The 15390-nt window shown below is 38.8% G+C and overlaps 1 protein-coding gene across 3 annotated transcripts in view; it reads right to left on the bottom strand.

Annotated features, from left to right (window-relative positions):
- The window catches only part of LGR5 (leucine rich repeat containing G protein-coupled receptor 5), a 121442-nt gene that overhangs the window by 49121 nt on the left and 56931 nt on the right, over nt 1–15390 (bottom strand). For all 3 annotated transcript variants that reach the window (XM_007111574.2, XM_007111575.3, XM_007111576.3), the window contains exon 2: nt 13712–13783. In XM_007111574.2, coding sequence (XP_007111636.1) covers nt 13712–13783 — 72 coding nt within the window. The remainder of the gene's footprint in view (nt 1–13711; nt 13784–15390) is intronic.

Genomic DNA, 15390 nt, shown 5'->3' with positions numbered 1-15390 from the left:
GGAGCCTGTGCTCCGCAACGGGAGAGGCCACAACGGTGAGAGGTCCGCGTACCGCCTAAATAAATAAATAAATAAATAAAAGGGTCCTTCTGACAGGACCCTTTTTTAAAAAAAATAAATTTATTTATCTATTCATTTATTTATTTTTGGCTGCGTTGGGTCTTCATTGCTGTACGTGGGCTTTCTTTAGTTGTGGTGCGCGGGCTTCTCATCGTGGTGGCTTCTCTTGTTGCGGAACACGGGCTCATAGGCACGCGGGCTTCAGTAGCTGTGGCGCACAAGCTTCATTGCTCCAAGGCATGTGGGATCTTCCCGGACCAGGGCTCAAACCTGTGTCCCCTGAGTTGGCAGGTGGATTCTTAACCACTGTGCCACCAGGGAAGTCCCTGGCAGGACCCTTTTAAAGGGGGAATAGACTTTGGGAGCAAAAGTGCAAGCACAGGAGGCGACTAGAGCAGTTCAAACAGGAGCTGCTGGTGTAACACAGCTGTGGTGGAGGAGGTAAGCGGTGGAATACGCTGGAGAAGAAAGAAAAATCCCACGTGGCAAACCATTTGTGTCAAGGTGAAACGTAGGTAGCCAACATTTCATATTTATGGTTATATTCTATATAACCCACATGCATTTGATTAGTTACCAAAGTACTGTACGTAAACTGAAGGACATGGTTTGCATAGGACTGTGCTATAAAAGAGTTGTTTATTAAGACAGACTCAGACTTGGTTGACGATCACAGGTGGCTTAACTGATCAGACTAAATTGACCAGGAACTGTTATTTCAGCCAAAATGTCTTTAACTATCCTATTCATAGTCATGACTTCAACAGTACATTTTTTGAGTTCTAGAAACTAGCCTGAAAATGGGGGCTTATCGACTCTTACTGCTGCTATGTGATCAAGTAGCTTGATGGTTTCTGAGTCATTGACTTTGGAAATGGAAAGGAGAAAGTAAAAACGTTCTATTTATTTATTTTATTAGTTTAAATTATTGTTAGGGTAAATATCTTTCTGTTACATTTCCTGAATCATAGCTCACTTCACATGAATTGCTTTTCTTTTCTGGGCAAGGACTTTCAGAGCTGCAGACTATATTCAGAACCAATCTGTATAACCACTGACCTGTGTTATCAGGGGAATTTGTCTTAAAACGAAGGAATTTATGACGGGCTATTAGTTATTTGTTGTGCTGGTGGAAGATATATCTCATTGTCCAAAACCACAATTTAAGGAAATCATTGCATCCTTCTCCTCATTTCTTTACAACGTGGGATGGTTTTAGCAGTTAAAAAATTAAATACATATAAACTATAGGGAAAAAAAGACTTTTATATAAATGAGTACACAAATAATGAGAACTGCACACAAATCTTTCCTGTGAAGATTTGAACTAACAAATCTCTGGGCAACTATGTTCCAACCCTTGAGACCCACATACCATTTGGCTGGAAGGTTTTGTTTTTTGTTTTTCTCTCTGTTTCTAAAATTATTTCACAGAAATGTCTCTTTCATCATCTTCATTTCTATAATAAGATTCAACTTAATAGGAAAAACTTTTATATCTTTTTATATCATATAAAATTTTTTTTATCCTTAAAGATACCTCTCCATATTGAAGACTCAAATTGTCCTATCATTGTTAGTTTTACTGACTTAACTGCCATAAAAAGTAAAAAAAAAAAAAAAGTCAGTAAGTTACAGTAGACACATTCCTCTTCAGATAAATCAAATAAGCAGAGGTTTGGGTGTTATACAACCAACTAAAATATTTTTGAGAATGTATGTTTCTTTGAATCTCTACAGTAATTTGAATCTCTAAAGGAATCCAAGGTTATTTTTGTTTGTTTTTTTGTTTGTTTTTGGTAGCTTTGTTTTGTAAAATGGTGGGATGAGAGCAAAGCACTCAGGTGTGGGCCCTGATTTCTCCTCTCTGGACATTGGTCTGGAGGGAGAGAGGTGAGAGAACAAAATGGGATGAGCACTGAGAGTTGAAGAGGTACTTGACCCTGTTCTCTGACTGGGACCCTCGGGAAGATTACTGTGCAGGGAACCACGGTCCAACATTGGTCCCCTTGGCTGAGTAGTATTTCCAGAGGTAAGTGAAAGGGCCTGGTGAGTTTTAATAGGCTTTCCAGGTCATGTCTTCCAAGAACCCATTTGTCTTTTAACTCTTAGTTTTTGTGTTTTTTTTTCCTTTCCCTTTTGGCTTACTTTTTTCTCACTATTAACTTGCTGCAAGACTTCACACAAGTCATTTAACTTCTCTGGACCTTATTTCACTTATTATTATTATTTTTGGCCACGCTGTGCAGCTTGAGGGATCTTAGTTCCCCAACCAGGGATTGAACCCGGGCCACCACAGTGAAGGTGCTGAGTCCTAACCACTGGACTGCCAGGGAATTCCCTTATTTCGCTTACTTTTAGAAAATGATAGGGTTCTTCCACTAAAGTCTTTTTCTGCCCTACAATTGTTTTTGTTACACATGCATTTCCTCCTTACCGTCATTCTTTTCTCCCTTATCCTCCCTCCACCCATATTTTTCTTGTTTATTAAGATTTCTTTATTACATGTCACCATTTAAAAATCACTTTCTCATACTTTATATCAGGAGGTAGATCAGAGGTTATTATGCCCATATTTTGAAGATACACACACCAAAGTTCAGAAAAGCTTTATGTAAAATGAAAAACATCATCTCTTTCCTGATTTCATGTAAGTGTAATCTAGTCTTTCCTTATGGAGCATGGAAGCTATCTAACAGCGGTGCTACTTAAATAATCAGAGCAAAATGAACTTGAATATGACAGCCCCTATGATTTAAAAGAAGGCATTTCAGACTACTTAGCAATTTCATGCTGGCTTCTAGTAATTACTGCTTTATTTTCCAACTTTTACAGAGTACATGAGATCTAGAGGGCACACATTCTATACATGCTAAATTAATTTGTATCAGAAACTTGGTAAGGGCTAACATCAGGCTTAATGGTAGTAGTTTTCCCCCTTTTCCCATTCTTAAGATCTGCCTGTTTCCAGTTTTCTGGTACTATTTTCTGTCTCGTGGTTTCCAATATTAATTTCAGTGGCTCTGTTCTATTTCTGAATTTTTTACTCTTCTGATTTATAATTACCTGAATAATTGTAGTTAAACTATCACTTAAACATAACATTTCTGAAATGTCAAAATGTTCCCACTTAAAGAAAAATTCTCCTAAAATAAAGTTAGCATAAACCATACTAATATTGTAATTAGTGACTTTCAAAAGACAAACTGATGAGAGCAAATATACTTGTCCATTCAGATTGACTATTCATAATTCAATTCGACTGACTAAAGCTTGGCTCTGGGTTCCTGCATTCAGGAGCCAAGAGTCTGGGTCATTGAAGTGTTAGACACAAACAGGATGAAACTCATAGTCTGATGTAATCTCTTAATCTTGCCTCCACGGGCAGTAATGCGTCATCACTGTAACTGACTAAGTTCACCATGGTAGGTTTTCTTTCATAAGATGCCTGTGCTAGTTGGAAGGGCCCAGATACTTAGCGTTTAACCCTCTGACATTCATCTTTGGTAAGGTTTGCTGAAGCCTATTCAGCAGGCTTGAATACAAGGATTATGACAATCCACAGATCTTCTCAGTGTAGAAAAAAGTGTCTTTCTTAATATGCAAGAAATTGCGATTTTAAAAAACCCTTCCTTTCTCCCCCAATAAGTTAAGCATATCTAATTGGTCAAATCCAGCCCCAAATCATTCCTTCTTAAACTGTGTATTTATGAACTGTCCGTTTTGTTTTCGTTTTTACATAAGATCAAAAACATCAGATTTCAGTGTTTAAGGGCTAAGACCACTGGCCTGAATAAGTGAACTCTTCAGGTCAACAGGGAGATCCTTTACTGGTTATACGGCCCTATGGTTTCTTTAACCACAGACTAATGAAGTTCAAATTTCAACTCCTTTGTGAAGTATTCCTAATTACCTCAGTCCACAGGCAACTCTCCTATAGGTTATATTCTATACAATGCTGTCTGTAAAGGTTCATTTTCTACCATTTTATATGCAGTCTACTTGATTTGATTATAGGCTCTTAAGGTCAAGAATCTTATTGCCTGCCTAGAGCAGGGAGCTGAATTAATATGTACTGATGGATCATTTGATCTTGTTTCCAAAGACAGTTGGCCATAGTGCTAGAGTTACTTCAGGTCTGGCCTAACTATTGCAAGATCGCTGGCTAGCCACTACATAAACAGATCAGAAACAGCTGAAGAATATTCCTTCTTCATTATGCATCAAACTTAAACTCAGCAATTTATTTGAGCACTTTCAATATGCCAGGTACAGTCCTTTGGGTCACAAAAATAGTATGTACTTTTTGTAAAACAACTTACAAGTTCTAGGCACAATGTAAAGTACTTTATATACATTGTGTTATCTAGTGATTTTAAGAATCACATTAAACAAGTGACATGATTATTCATTCCCCTTTTACAAGGAAACTGGGCCTACTTGCTCATGCTTACGTAGAAAAGTTTACACAAGAGACTTTGGTTCAACCATAGCATTTGGGCTCCAATATTTGAGGTTTTAAACATAACTTTGGTCAAAAGTAGGTTGGTCTGGAGCAACCAATCTGAAACAGGAAAAACCCAGGGACGCAAATGAGTGCATCACTTGAGGTACTGGCCATAAGAAAACCATTGCTCACTGCCTCTTTTTTTTTGTTTTTTAATATTATTTTACAATCTGCTTTTTATTTTTAAATTTTTATTTATTTATTTTTTTAAATTTTTGGCTGCATTGGGTCTTTGTTGCTGCACATGGGCTTTCTCTAGTTGCGGCAAGCGGGGGCTACTCTTCGTTGCGGTCTCTTGTTGTGGAGCATAGGCTCTAAGCGCGCGGGCTTCAGTAATTGTGGCATGTGGTCCCTAGAGCACAGGCTCAGTAGTTGCGGCGCACGGGCTTAGTTGCTCCGCGGCATGTGGGATCTTCCCGGACCAGGGCTTGAACCCGTGTCCCCTGCATTGGCAGGTGGATCCTTAACCACTGTGCCGTCAGGGAAGCCCTGCTCACTGCCTCTTATTCAAAGTCCTCCCATTGCCTTCCGGATCCTGTACAATCTTTCTGCTCTCATGACTATGGTTGGTTGTTTCCCTCTCTTCCTTCTAGCCCCTCTTTTTTTTTGGAGCATAGTTGATTTACAATATTGTGTTAGTTTCAGATGTACAGCAAAGTGATTCAGTTATACGTATACATGCATATATATCACATATACATTCTTTTCAGGTTCTTTTCCCTTATAGGTTATTACAAAATATTGACTATAGTTCCCTGTGCTATACAGTAGGTCCTTATTGGTTATCTATTTTATATACAGTAGTGTGTATCTGTTAATCCCAAACTCCTAATTTATCCCTCTCCCCCTTTTCCCCTGTGGTAACCATAAGTTTGTTTTCTACGTCTGTGAGTCTATTTCTGTTTTGTATATAAGTTCGTTTGTATCATTTTTTAGAGGTTCCACAAATAAGTGATACTATATGATATTTTTCTTTCTCTGTGTTCACCCCTCTTTTAATGCTCATCCTCCAAACATAGATGTTCTTCAAGTTTCTGTCCTCACACCTGTCTTTTTTCCTTCATCTAGTGGCACTCAAAGTTTAGTGTGCATTGCCATTGCCTTAGGAGTCATCAAAAATTCAGATCCCCAGGCAGGCCCCAACTCAGGTTTAGTGACTTAGAGTTTCTGGGGGAAACGACTCAGGAATCTGCATTTTAATAAGCAGCCCAGGTGATTTTAATATGGATAGAGACCCATACTGGGAAACAGAGCCTCTACCCTCTCTCAAAGTCCTCATCTGCTCCAGCACCTTCCGCAATCACCTCTTTGTAAACAACTTTCCAATCATTATCTCTAGAACAGAATCATCACCCTCCAGACTCACATTCCAACTTTGTTAGTGACATTCCCATTTGGATGTCCTGCTGGCACCTTGCACTTAGTAAACCCAGAACCAGACATCTTCTTGCCTCCAAAATATCAGTTATTCCCCTTGAATTCCCTGTTTCTATTGACAGTGCCTCACCTGTCTCCTAGCACCTAATGTTATAACCTTACTCAGAGTCATCTTGCACCTTCAGACTCCTTTCAGTCCCTAGATCCAGTCAACGATGAGTGCCTGACTCTCTTCCTCTGCTGTAAAGCTTCCATATATCCCAGTGGGTCTCGGCCCCCAGTAGAGCTTTAAAGGAATGATGTCTGGGTCTCCACTGAGACCCATTAAATCAGAATCTCTGGAAATAGGCCGTGGTAATTAGTAGTTTTAAAAATTCTCTGGGTGATTCTAATGCCTATGCAAGGTGGGAAACTCTGAAATAGTCCTCACGGTTTCATATTGATAAGATCACCTAGAGACCTTCATGGTCTCCATCCCTGGAGACAATGATTCAATTGTTAATTGTTGGGAGAATCAGGAGAGGTGATTAGTCAACAAATTTGAACAGTTATCCAGAGGAGACAGTAAGAACCTGAACTAGGTGGTGATGAAATAGAGTGAACAAATGGCAAAGACAATGCGGAATTAAGAGCTTTAAGACTTGGAAACTGGCTGATACAGGAGGTGAGAAAGAATGACAGATGCAAAAGCAGTGACAGACACAGTGATCATAAGTTTGGATAATAAGAATGCTGATGGTGGGAAGCAAAGGCAGGAGAAAAATCTTGTTGTGGAGGATGGTTTGTGTGTTCATGAATGAATCCGGTTCTGCACTTGCTGAGTTTTAAAGTATTGGTGGGGTAGGTGGAGGTGTCACTCGGGTAGTGGAGGATTCTCAAAGCGTGGTCCCTAGATTTGCAGTATTGGTATCACCAGAGAATTTGTTATAAGTGCAAATTCTTGACATCCTCCCCTTCCACCTTCAACCTGCTGAAGAAACTCTGTGGTGGCGTCCAGCAATGTGCGGTTTCACAAGCACTTTAGGTGATTCTGATGTCACTAAAATTCGAGAACAACTGGCCTAGAGTAGCAGTCCTTAAACTTCATCATGCATCAGAATCACCAGGAGAGCTTGCTAAAGGCAGTGTCCTGAGTTCAGAGTTTCTGATTCATTAGGTTGGGGTGGGGCACATGGGTTGGGGTTTGCATTTCTCACAAGTTCATGTGTGGTGCCAATGCTGCTGGTCCAGGGACCACACTTTGAGAACCACTGGTCTAGCAGTCAAAGACAGAAGAGATCTCAATTAGAAATATGGATTTGGGGGTCATCTACATAACAGAGGTAGTTCAAATCTTGACTTTCTTTCCCAGACAACGGTAGTTGTCTCCTAATGAGTTCGTAGCCTCCTAACAGGTCTCTCTGCTTCCGTAATACCCCAATCTGTTTTGCATACAAAAATCAGAGAAATCTTTATAAATCATAAACCCTATTTATTGCACTAGCTGCATACAATCCTCCACGGCTTCCCATTGCTCTTATTTGAATTCTGTACATAGCCTGATTTTTCCTGCATGATCTGGCCGCTGCCTTTCTCTCCAGCCCCATCCCCTGTCACCTCCCCTCCCTCTCACTCTGCTCTGGCCACCCTGATCTTCTTGCAGATCCACAAACATATCACTTTCTTTCCTACCTAAGGGCCTCTGCTCACACTATTCCCCTACCAGATACACTCTACGCTAGCTCTGCAGACCACCAACTCCCTCATCCTCCTGATCTCAGTTCAGATGTCACCTTCTTTGAGACACTTTCTCTCCTTGTCATACCTTGTTATTTATTCTCTACTTAACCATGTTCGTGTTCTTTATCACTCTTGTCATAATCAGCAAATATCATCCGTGTTTGTTTCCTTGCTTATCATCTGTCTCCCCCTCTAGATTGTAAGTTCCCCTGGAGTGGGGACTTGTTGACTGAAGGAATGAAACGTAGCAAGTCATATTCATTCTTATGTCCCCACTGGCTAAATATATACACGTTGAATGAATGAACTGAAGAGAACTGAGAAAGGAGGCAATCTAGGGAATGTCTATATGTTAGACATATAGAGGGTAGAGGAGAAAAGAAGGCTAAGGAGAAAAAGAAGAGGAGGCAGAGAGGTAGGGCACTTTAAGAACAGTGCCCCAATCGCCATTACAATTGTATATATTATATGTATATATGTATATATATATATACATATATATAATATATACATGTATATATAATATATACACACACATGCACACACAAACACATGCATATACACACATATACATATACACATATATACATGTGTGTATATGTATATATGTGTGTATATATACACACATATATGTAGACACACACACACATATATATACACACACATATATGTAGATACACATACATACACAAGGACAGATATCTAAATCTCTATATCGAGCTGTATGAATAGACATTTGGAAGAGAACATAAAATAACACTAGAGAAAAAAAAGTTTCAAAGAGGCAGCACTTTTTCTTTTCTTATATATATATATATATATATATATTTTTTTTTTTTTTTTTTTTTTTTTTTTTTTGCGGTACACGGGCCTCTCACTGCTGTGGCCTCTCCCGTTGCGGAGCACAGGCTCCGGACACGCAGGCTCAGCGGCCACGGCTCACGGGCCTAGCCGCTCCGCGGCACGTGGGATCTTCCCGGACCGGGGCACGAACCCGCGTCCCCTGAATCGGCAGGCGGACTCTCAACCGCTGCGCCACGAGGGAAGCCCCTCTTTTCTTATATTTTAAATTAATTCTTTAAAAAATTTTAATACAAATTTTAAAGGTAAAGAGGCAGCATTTATAATCAATTACCAGATCTATGAAAAGGAGAGACTGAGCATTCTGACAAGGCCAAGGGTCAGGAAGATTATTTATGGGCAAGAAGGTGTTTTCATTTCACTAACACAATCCAATAGGTGAATTAGAGTTTACCAAAGTTCTTTCATCATCAATTCATTTGATCCTCAAACAAAAATCTCAAAAGACAGGCAGGACCACTCTCACTATTTTTAGCAACATGATGAGGAAGTAGAAGTAACAAGCATAGACTGTACTTTCAGGAAGTTTGGTGGTATTTCTCATTACTAATTTCATCTGAAATAATAGATATCTACTATTTAAATAGAGATTCTTTAAGGCCAACCATAATATGAGCAAACAGTTCCAGGGAACAATAGTAACTTAAAAACAAACCTCCCTAGAGCATCTCAGGTTTCCTTCCTAAATCGAGGATTTGATTCCAATAGCATTAGAATCTGGGAAGATTTTAAAATAGTACTGGGAAACAAAGGCCTTTAACTTAGACTGTTTAAAATGGTAACAATTCATTTTTCCCTCTGGTTTAATCAAGCTACCAATCTAAGTTTAAAGGAACTTGTACATGTCAGCATTAGGCACGATCTTTTAGTTCCTAACATCTGAACCACACTCTGATGGACCAAATGTGGGATTTATTATTTGTTCAAATAGCAAACATCAACGTGAAGTCCTTAGTAGGACTGAAGAAATAGAACTGGGGGAGATACTGTTGGAGAGAAATGCAATTATTGCTCAGGATGTTCAAACGTGGTAAAAACTATCTGCACTGGTTGCCTATATCCGTCAAAACTCATGGTTGGAAACAGTTTTTCCTTCACAAATCCTGGATCCCTGGGATTACTCCAAAATCAAGGTCATGAAATAGGAAAGAAGGAAGTGAGAATCCTCTTGCAAGTGTTTTCATTTCTCTAACACAACTCAATATGTAAATTAGAGTTTACCAAAGTTCTTTCATCATCATTTCATTTGATCCTCAGAATCTCAAAACAGGCAAGGGCGGCTTTCACCATCATGCCCTGAGGCCCAGGGAGGTCAAGTGGATTATCAGCTACTAAGTGGCAGAGTCAGGACAGGAGTCCTGGGCTTGCTTCCGCTTCTAGGTACTGTGTTCTCCTCCCTACACAGCACACAGCCTAACCACACTCAGATTTTTTTTTTTTTAGGAAAAAGGCTCTCTCTCTTCCTTGTGCTATCACGTTGCACCAGCAGGGTGTTTGGCTTGTGCGTGCCTGGTCACCTTGCAGAGTCATAAAACAAAAGTAACAAATAACAAACAAGACTTGAAGGTACCAAGACATGTGACACAGGTAGTAAGAGTTCCAGAAGGTCAGGAGGAAGAGAAGAGGACCATTAATCATGATGGCTTTAATTCTTGTTAAATATTCGCTCCACATAGCCACTTTCTCCAGGGTTACAATATATTTAAAAAATACCTTAGGGATTCCTCTAGGGCTTTATTGATTCTTAGAGGATTTTGAAATACGGCACCAGTGATGGATGAGAGATGAATCATGACTGTCTACACAGCTTATGACATAGATGGATTAAACTAGGGAGATGATAATTGGGCAATTAGAGCTAAGGGGAAGAGTGGTAACTTGGCTTTATTAATAGTGTTTTATAAAAATTGAGTTTTGTGGTGGGAATTTTATTAATATCATTGAGAATATCAGTACCAGTTTCTGAATGAATGGATAAAGAATAAAGCATAGAGATGAGCTGAGTAAACTGAACAAAAGAATACTTTCAGAACAGTTTAACATTTTAACAGTTTGTCATAACAAAAGATACACACACACAATAACAGATGTAACACATACAATAACAGATATCTAAATGTCTGTTTCTAGCTGTATGGATGGTCATCTATTAGTTCATTTATTTATTATTAGGTCATTTATTTATTATAATATCTTATGGAAAAACCAGGATGAATTTTTTGGCCAACCCAATAGAATACTATATAAAACATGCTGCTTAAGTATATTTATGCATATGTAAAAATAATAACTAAGGTTTTGTTCCTGTTGAGTAATGTGAAATTGGTGAAATTCTGCACCTGAAAATTATGATAATACTTTTCTCAGAGCCAATATATGAGGGTAGTGAACGAATAACCTGAATATCCAATCTCTCCCTGCTGGGTAGACAGCTCTTTCTTGCTTTCTGTCTCACTCTTTTTCATTCCCTCACATACACCCAGACACAGACAGATGAACACACCTATAATACGAAGCTCAGTTTAACAAGAGTTTAAAGTGTTCAGCTGTGTAAACCACTATACTAGGTACTATCGGGGAAAAGAAAAGCACAGATGAATGCAGTACAATTCCAAAGCCTCCTTCTGCTTTCTGAGTATGGCTTTGAAAGTGAATTTGAATCTTAGTTCTGACACTTACGTACTCCATTATCTTGGGTAAGTTCTTTGTTTTCTCTGTACTTGTTTTTTTTTTTTTTATAATCTTGAAGTGAGAATAATAATAATAATATCTACTTTTATGGGGTTGTTAAGAGGATTCAGTGGGATAATGTGTGCAAAACATTTTGAACAGTGCCTTTCACAGAGTAAGCTATTACTGTTGTCATTATAATTATATTATTATTTTGAAGATCTTATACTCCAGAAGAGAATACAGACTTAAACGTAGCTGAGTCTAATGGAAACAATCAGCACATGACAAAGGCATGATCAAAATGCTCTGCTAAATGGGTGTGTGTGTTTAAACCCACAACACAAGACCAAGCAGAGTTGATCATTTTTCCAGGTTCTATAAATATTACCCCCTTTTGCCACTAAATGAATAATGGTGTCTTCAAAACATCAGTTAGATGCAGCACAGAATTATATATGGGAAAGTGGTCTTGCTTTTAAATTCAGCAAGTTGGCCAGTTCAGCAGAGGGAATTTCAGAACAGAAGGAGGAAATGGAATGAATAGTCTTTAAAGGGTCCCATCTACTTCTGAAATTCTATGATTCCATGGTCAAGATACTTGATGGAGTTTCCAGAGACATAAAAATAAGGTAATTTGTAAAAAATAGGCTTTTCACATGGTAGTTCCCTCCCCTTCTTTCCCCTGTTTTTTCTCTCGATTATCTTTTGAAGAACTGGTCTTGGATGAAAATTAACATTCACCTCATGAAGAAAGAGGAGTTATTCTGAATGAATCGGGTCACCAAGGGAGGAACTCGATTAAACAAAGTCCTTGGGGAAGTGAATTATTTATTGATTTGGTTTGTAGTCTAAAGCTGAGGTGTATGTTGAAGGAGAATGGAAGCCATTTGCCATTGCATATTATAAGGAAATTAAAGAGAAACGCACTGGGAATGCAGAGTTTAGAAATATGGGGGTAAACAAGACTATTGTATATTAACTATGGTGAGAGAGGGCAGGTGAGAAGAATGTAAACAAGAAAAAAATGCTGATGTTTGAAATTTACTAGAAGTAATCTAAAAATGTTGGCTAATGTCAACTAAATCTGTTACTTTTTTCTAAGGTGGTGAACAAGTATAAGAAGCTCCTTTTACATGTTTTGCTTTCTCCTTAGTTCATTCATTCATTCATCAGAAATGTATTGATTATTCATTACATACCAGCCAAGACTAGGACAGACATGGTCCCAGTCCTGATGAGGGTAAATTTTTTAGCAACAGAAATGGCCAGAGAGAAAAGAGAAGAGGAAAAAAGAGGAGCCTGGACAACCCAAAGTGAAAATCCATTTTTTGAATAATAAAAACTTGCTGTATAATCTAGTAATCTAAGCTTTTTTTACCATACTCCTCGATAACAATCTGGGCATGTTCAGCTGATTTCAGTAGTAAAATAATAACATTTGTGAGAAAGCTAATGCCATCAAAAATAAATATAGATCCAACTCTAAGGGGGAGAACTTTGAGAATATTATCCTCTTGAAAAAAAATGATCAATGTAGCGTAATTTGGTTGTGATGGATGGTTCTTTCCACCTCCCAAGGTGGATCGTGTGGTGCATCAACAATTTAAATTCCCCCCCCAAATTGGACCCTGACTCTAGGAATTATAAAGGGGTATTTTCAAAAGAGGTCATTGCCTAAACAATTCCTTTAATCAACAGTCAGAGGATTTATTTAGCTGATGGTGCCAAACCTTCTTCATGAAGACTAGGACGACGGTGCATCCCTCCCCTAAGTCCCCGTCCCTCAAAAAAATAAGAGGATCAAATGAATTTTTAAATGCACATTTTGGTTTATAGAGTTCTTTTTCATCTTCTGGAAAGTGATTACCAGACTTAATCAAGATTCCTCTGTGTATCATTAGCTAATTTTAGCTTCCTCCTTTTAAAAAAAATCGAATTTTATCTTTTTACAGTGAGTTTGGGAGAGACCAGTTTTAAGTCCTCTGTGGATTTCATGGTTTTCAGTTCACGCCTTCAGGGAAGCTCAATTTAAAAGTAGGAAAACAGTAATTAAAAGTGATTAGGACAAGAAGTTTTGGTGCTATGAAATGAGGACTCAATTCTCCCTGTCATAAGCCAGACCAAGAGGCAATTTTTGGTTTTGATTATGGCTTTACTTACAATTTTAATAAACATGAACCAGGATTCAAACTTCTAATATCCTGCTGCTTAACTATTTCCAAAGAGCTATCCAGCTCTTTTAAACAGCTTTTGTTTTAAACTTTTAATTTGTTTGGCTCAGTCTCACCTTAGAAAGTTGTAGCTTCACGGTAAACCCTTTTGTAAGTTGATTTCCAGAATCCTAAGAGATTCTTTCTTTTCCCCTCCCAGCTAAGTGTTTCCTCATGTGCCCAAATCGTTGGTGCTGACAGCTTTCCTGCCTTGTTTTATCTGGTTCCCACAGTAAGGACGAGAGACAAATACAAGAACGTGTCCAGTGTTGACTGGATGCGGCACGACTCCGCTGATACTTACAGCTCCTCCAGGAAGCGGAGACCGTGCAGAGGGTTCGGGGGAAGCTGACTGATGTTGTTCATACTCAGGTCTCTGGAGAGGAAGAGAGGCAGTGTGTGAGGAGCGGCGTCTGCCACCACAAGGCAGTCCAGCTGTTCAGTTCACACATTTGCAAGCAATACAGCCAAAGGAACTCGTTCTGTTGCTTGACAAATGAATCGCTCTTTTGCACGTTAACTATATTCCTTTCCTCCCACGTCCCCCCCAACATCATGGGCTCTCAATCAAATCAGAGACCCTAGGAGGAGCTGATACGGAATTCAAAATGATTTAAGACCATTCATGGGCATGGTTGTAATTCTTCATGTTTAAAATGACCTGAGTAGACCAGCAAAGGGAACAGACATAACTGAACCACCCTAGACATAACTCAGCGCCGGGTCCTGCTTTAAATCTTGTGGCAAAGAGAAATGTCTTCACCGTGCAACTCTGGAAGTCCTGTTTCTCTGGGACTATAAGCACCTTGTAAAAACAAATGTTTTGATTCAAAGAAACTTAAGAAAACAAAACAAAACAAGACAAAAAGCCTATTCCCTCCTTCGAACATGTTCCTTTTGCAGGTTCTCAGATTGCATTAAATAAGTGAAATGAACCATAAAACAAGGGTGTAATGCGATCCTGCTCTGTAGCACACTTCCTGCTGGGCCTGCACAGTAGTTCCTGGCACAGGAAACAACAAGCCACTTTGGGCAGAACTCAATCAATTTTTGTTTTAAGCGAAACTCCGTGTAATTAGATTTTATTGTTTTTACTTTTCTATTTCTCTACTGTCTCCCACATAATCCTACAGCATCACTGGTATATGCTGTCTGTATCTCAGAGCCCAAAAGACCAACTGATAGGCAGAGTCTACTCAAGACCAACTAAGACCACACAACAGTCAGCTGAAGGTTGACTTAAAAAACGACGTGCTCAAACGCGAAGACTCAGAACTAATGCCATTATAATCTCAGAGAGCGTCTACATACTTAAAATTTATCTTGAGATAAGATAAGGAGCTTATTTTTATTTATTAGTTTTAAAAAATGATTCAGTTGACATATAACATGGTATTAGTTTTAGGTGTACAACATAATGATATATGTATATATTGTGAAATGATTACCACAGTAAGTTTAGTTGACATTCATCACCACAGAGTTACAAAATTTGTTTACTTTTGATGAGAATTTTTAGTATTTACTCTCTTTAGCAACTTTCAAATATACAATATTGTGTTGTAACTGCAGTCACTATGCTGTACATTACATCCCCAGGACTTATTTCTCACATAACTGGAAATTTGTGTCTTTTGACCACCTATGCCAATTTCACCCAGGAGCTTTTATTTTATTTTTTTAACATCTTTATTGGAGTATAATTGCTTTACATTCTTGTGTTAGTTTCTGCTGTATAACAAAGTGTACCAGCCATACATATACGTATATCCCCTTATCCCCTCCCTCTTGCGTCTCCCTATCCCACCCCTCTAGGTGGTCACAAAGCACTGAGCTGATCTCCCTGTGCTATGCGGCTGCTTCCCACTAGCTATCTATTTTACATTTGGTAGTGTATATATGTCAATGCTACTCTCTCACTTCGTCCCAGCTTACCCTTCCCCCTCCCCGTGTCCTCAAGTCCATTCTGTACGTCTGCGTCTT

The sequence above is a fragment of the Physeter macrocephalus genome, chromosome 6 (genome assembly GCF_002837175.3).
Source record: "Physeter macrocephalus isolate SW-GA chromosome 6, ASM283717v5, whole genome shotgun sequence".
Classification (NCBI taxonomy): domain Eukaryota; kingdom Metazoa; phylum Chordata; class Mammalia; order Artiodactyla; family Physeteridae; genus Physeter; species Physeter macrocephalus.
This window is presented reverse-complemented; position numbering and strand designations above follow the sequence as displayed.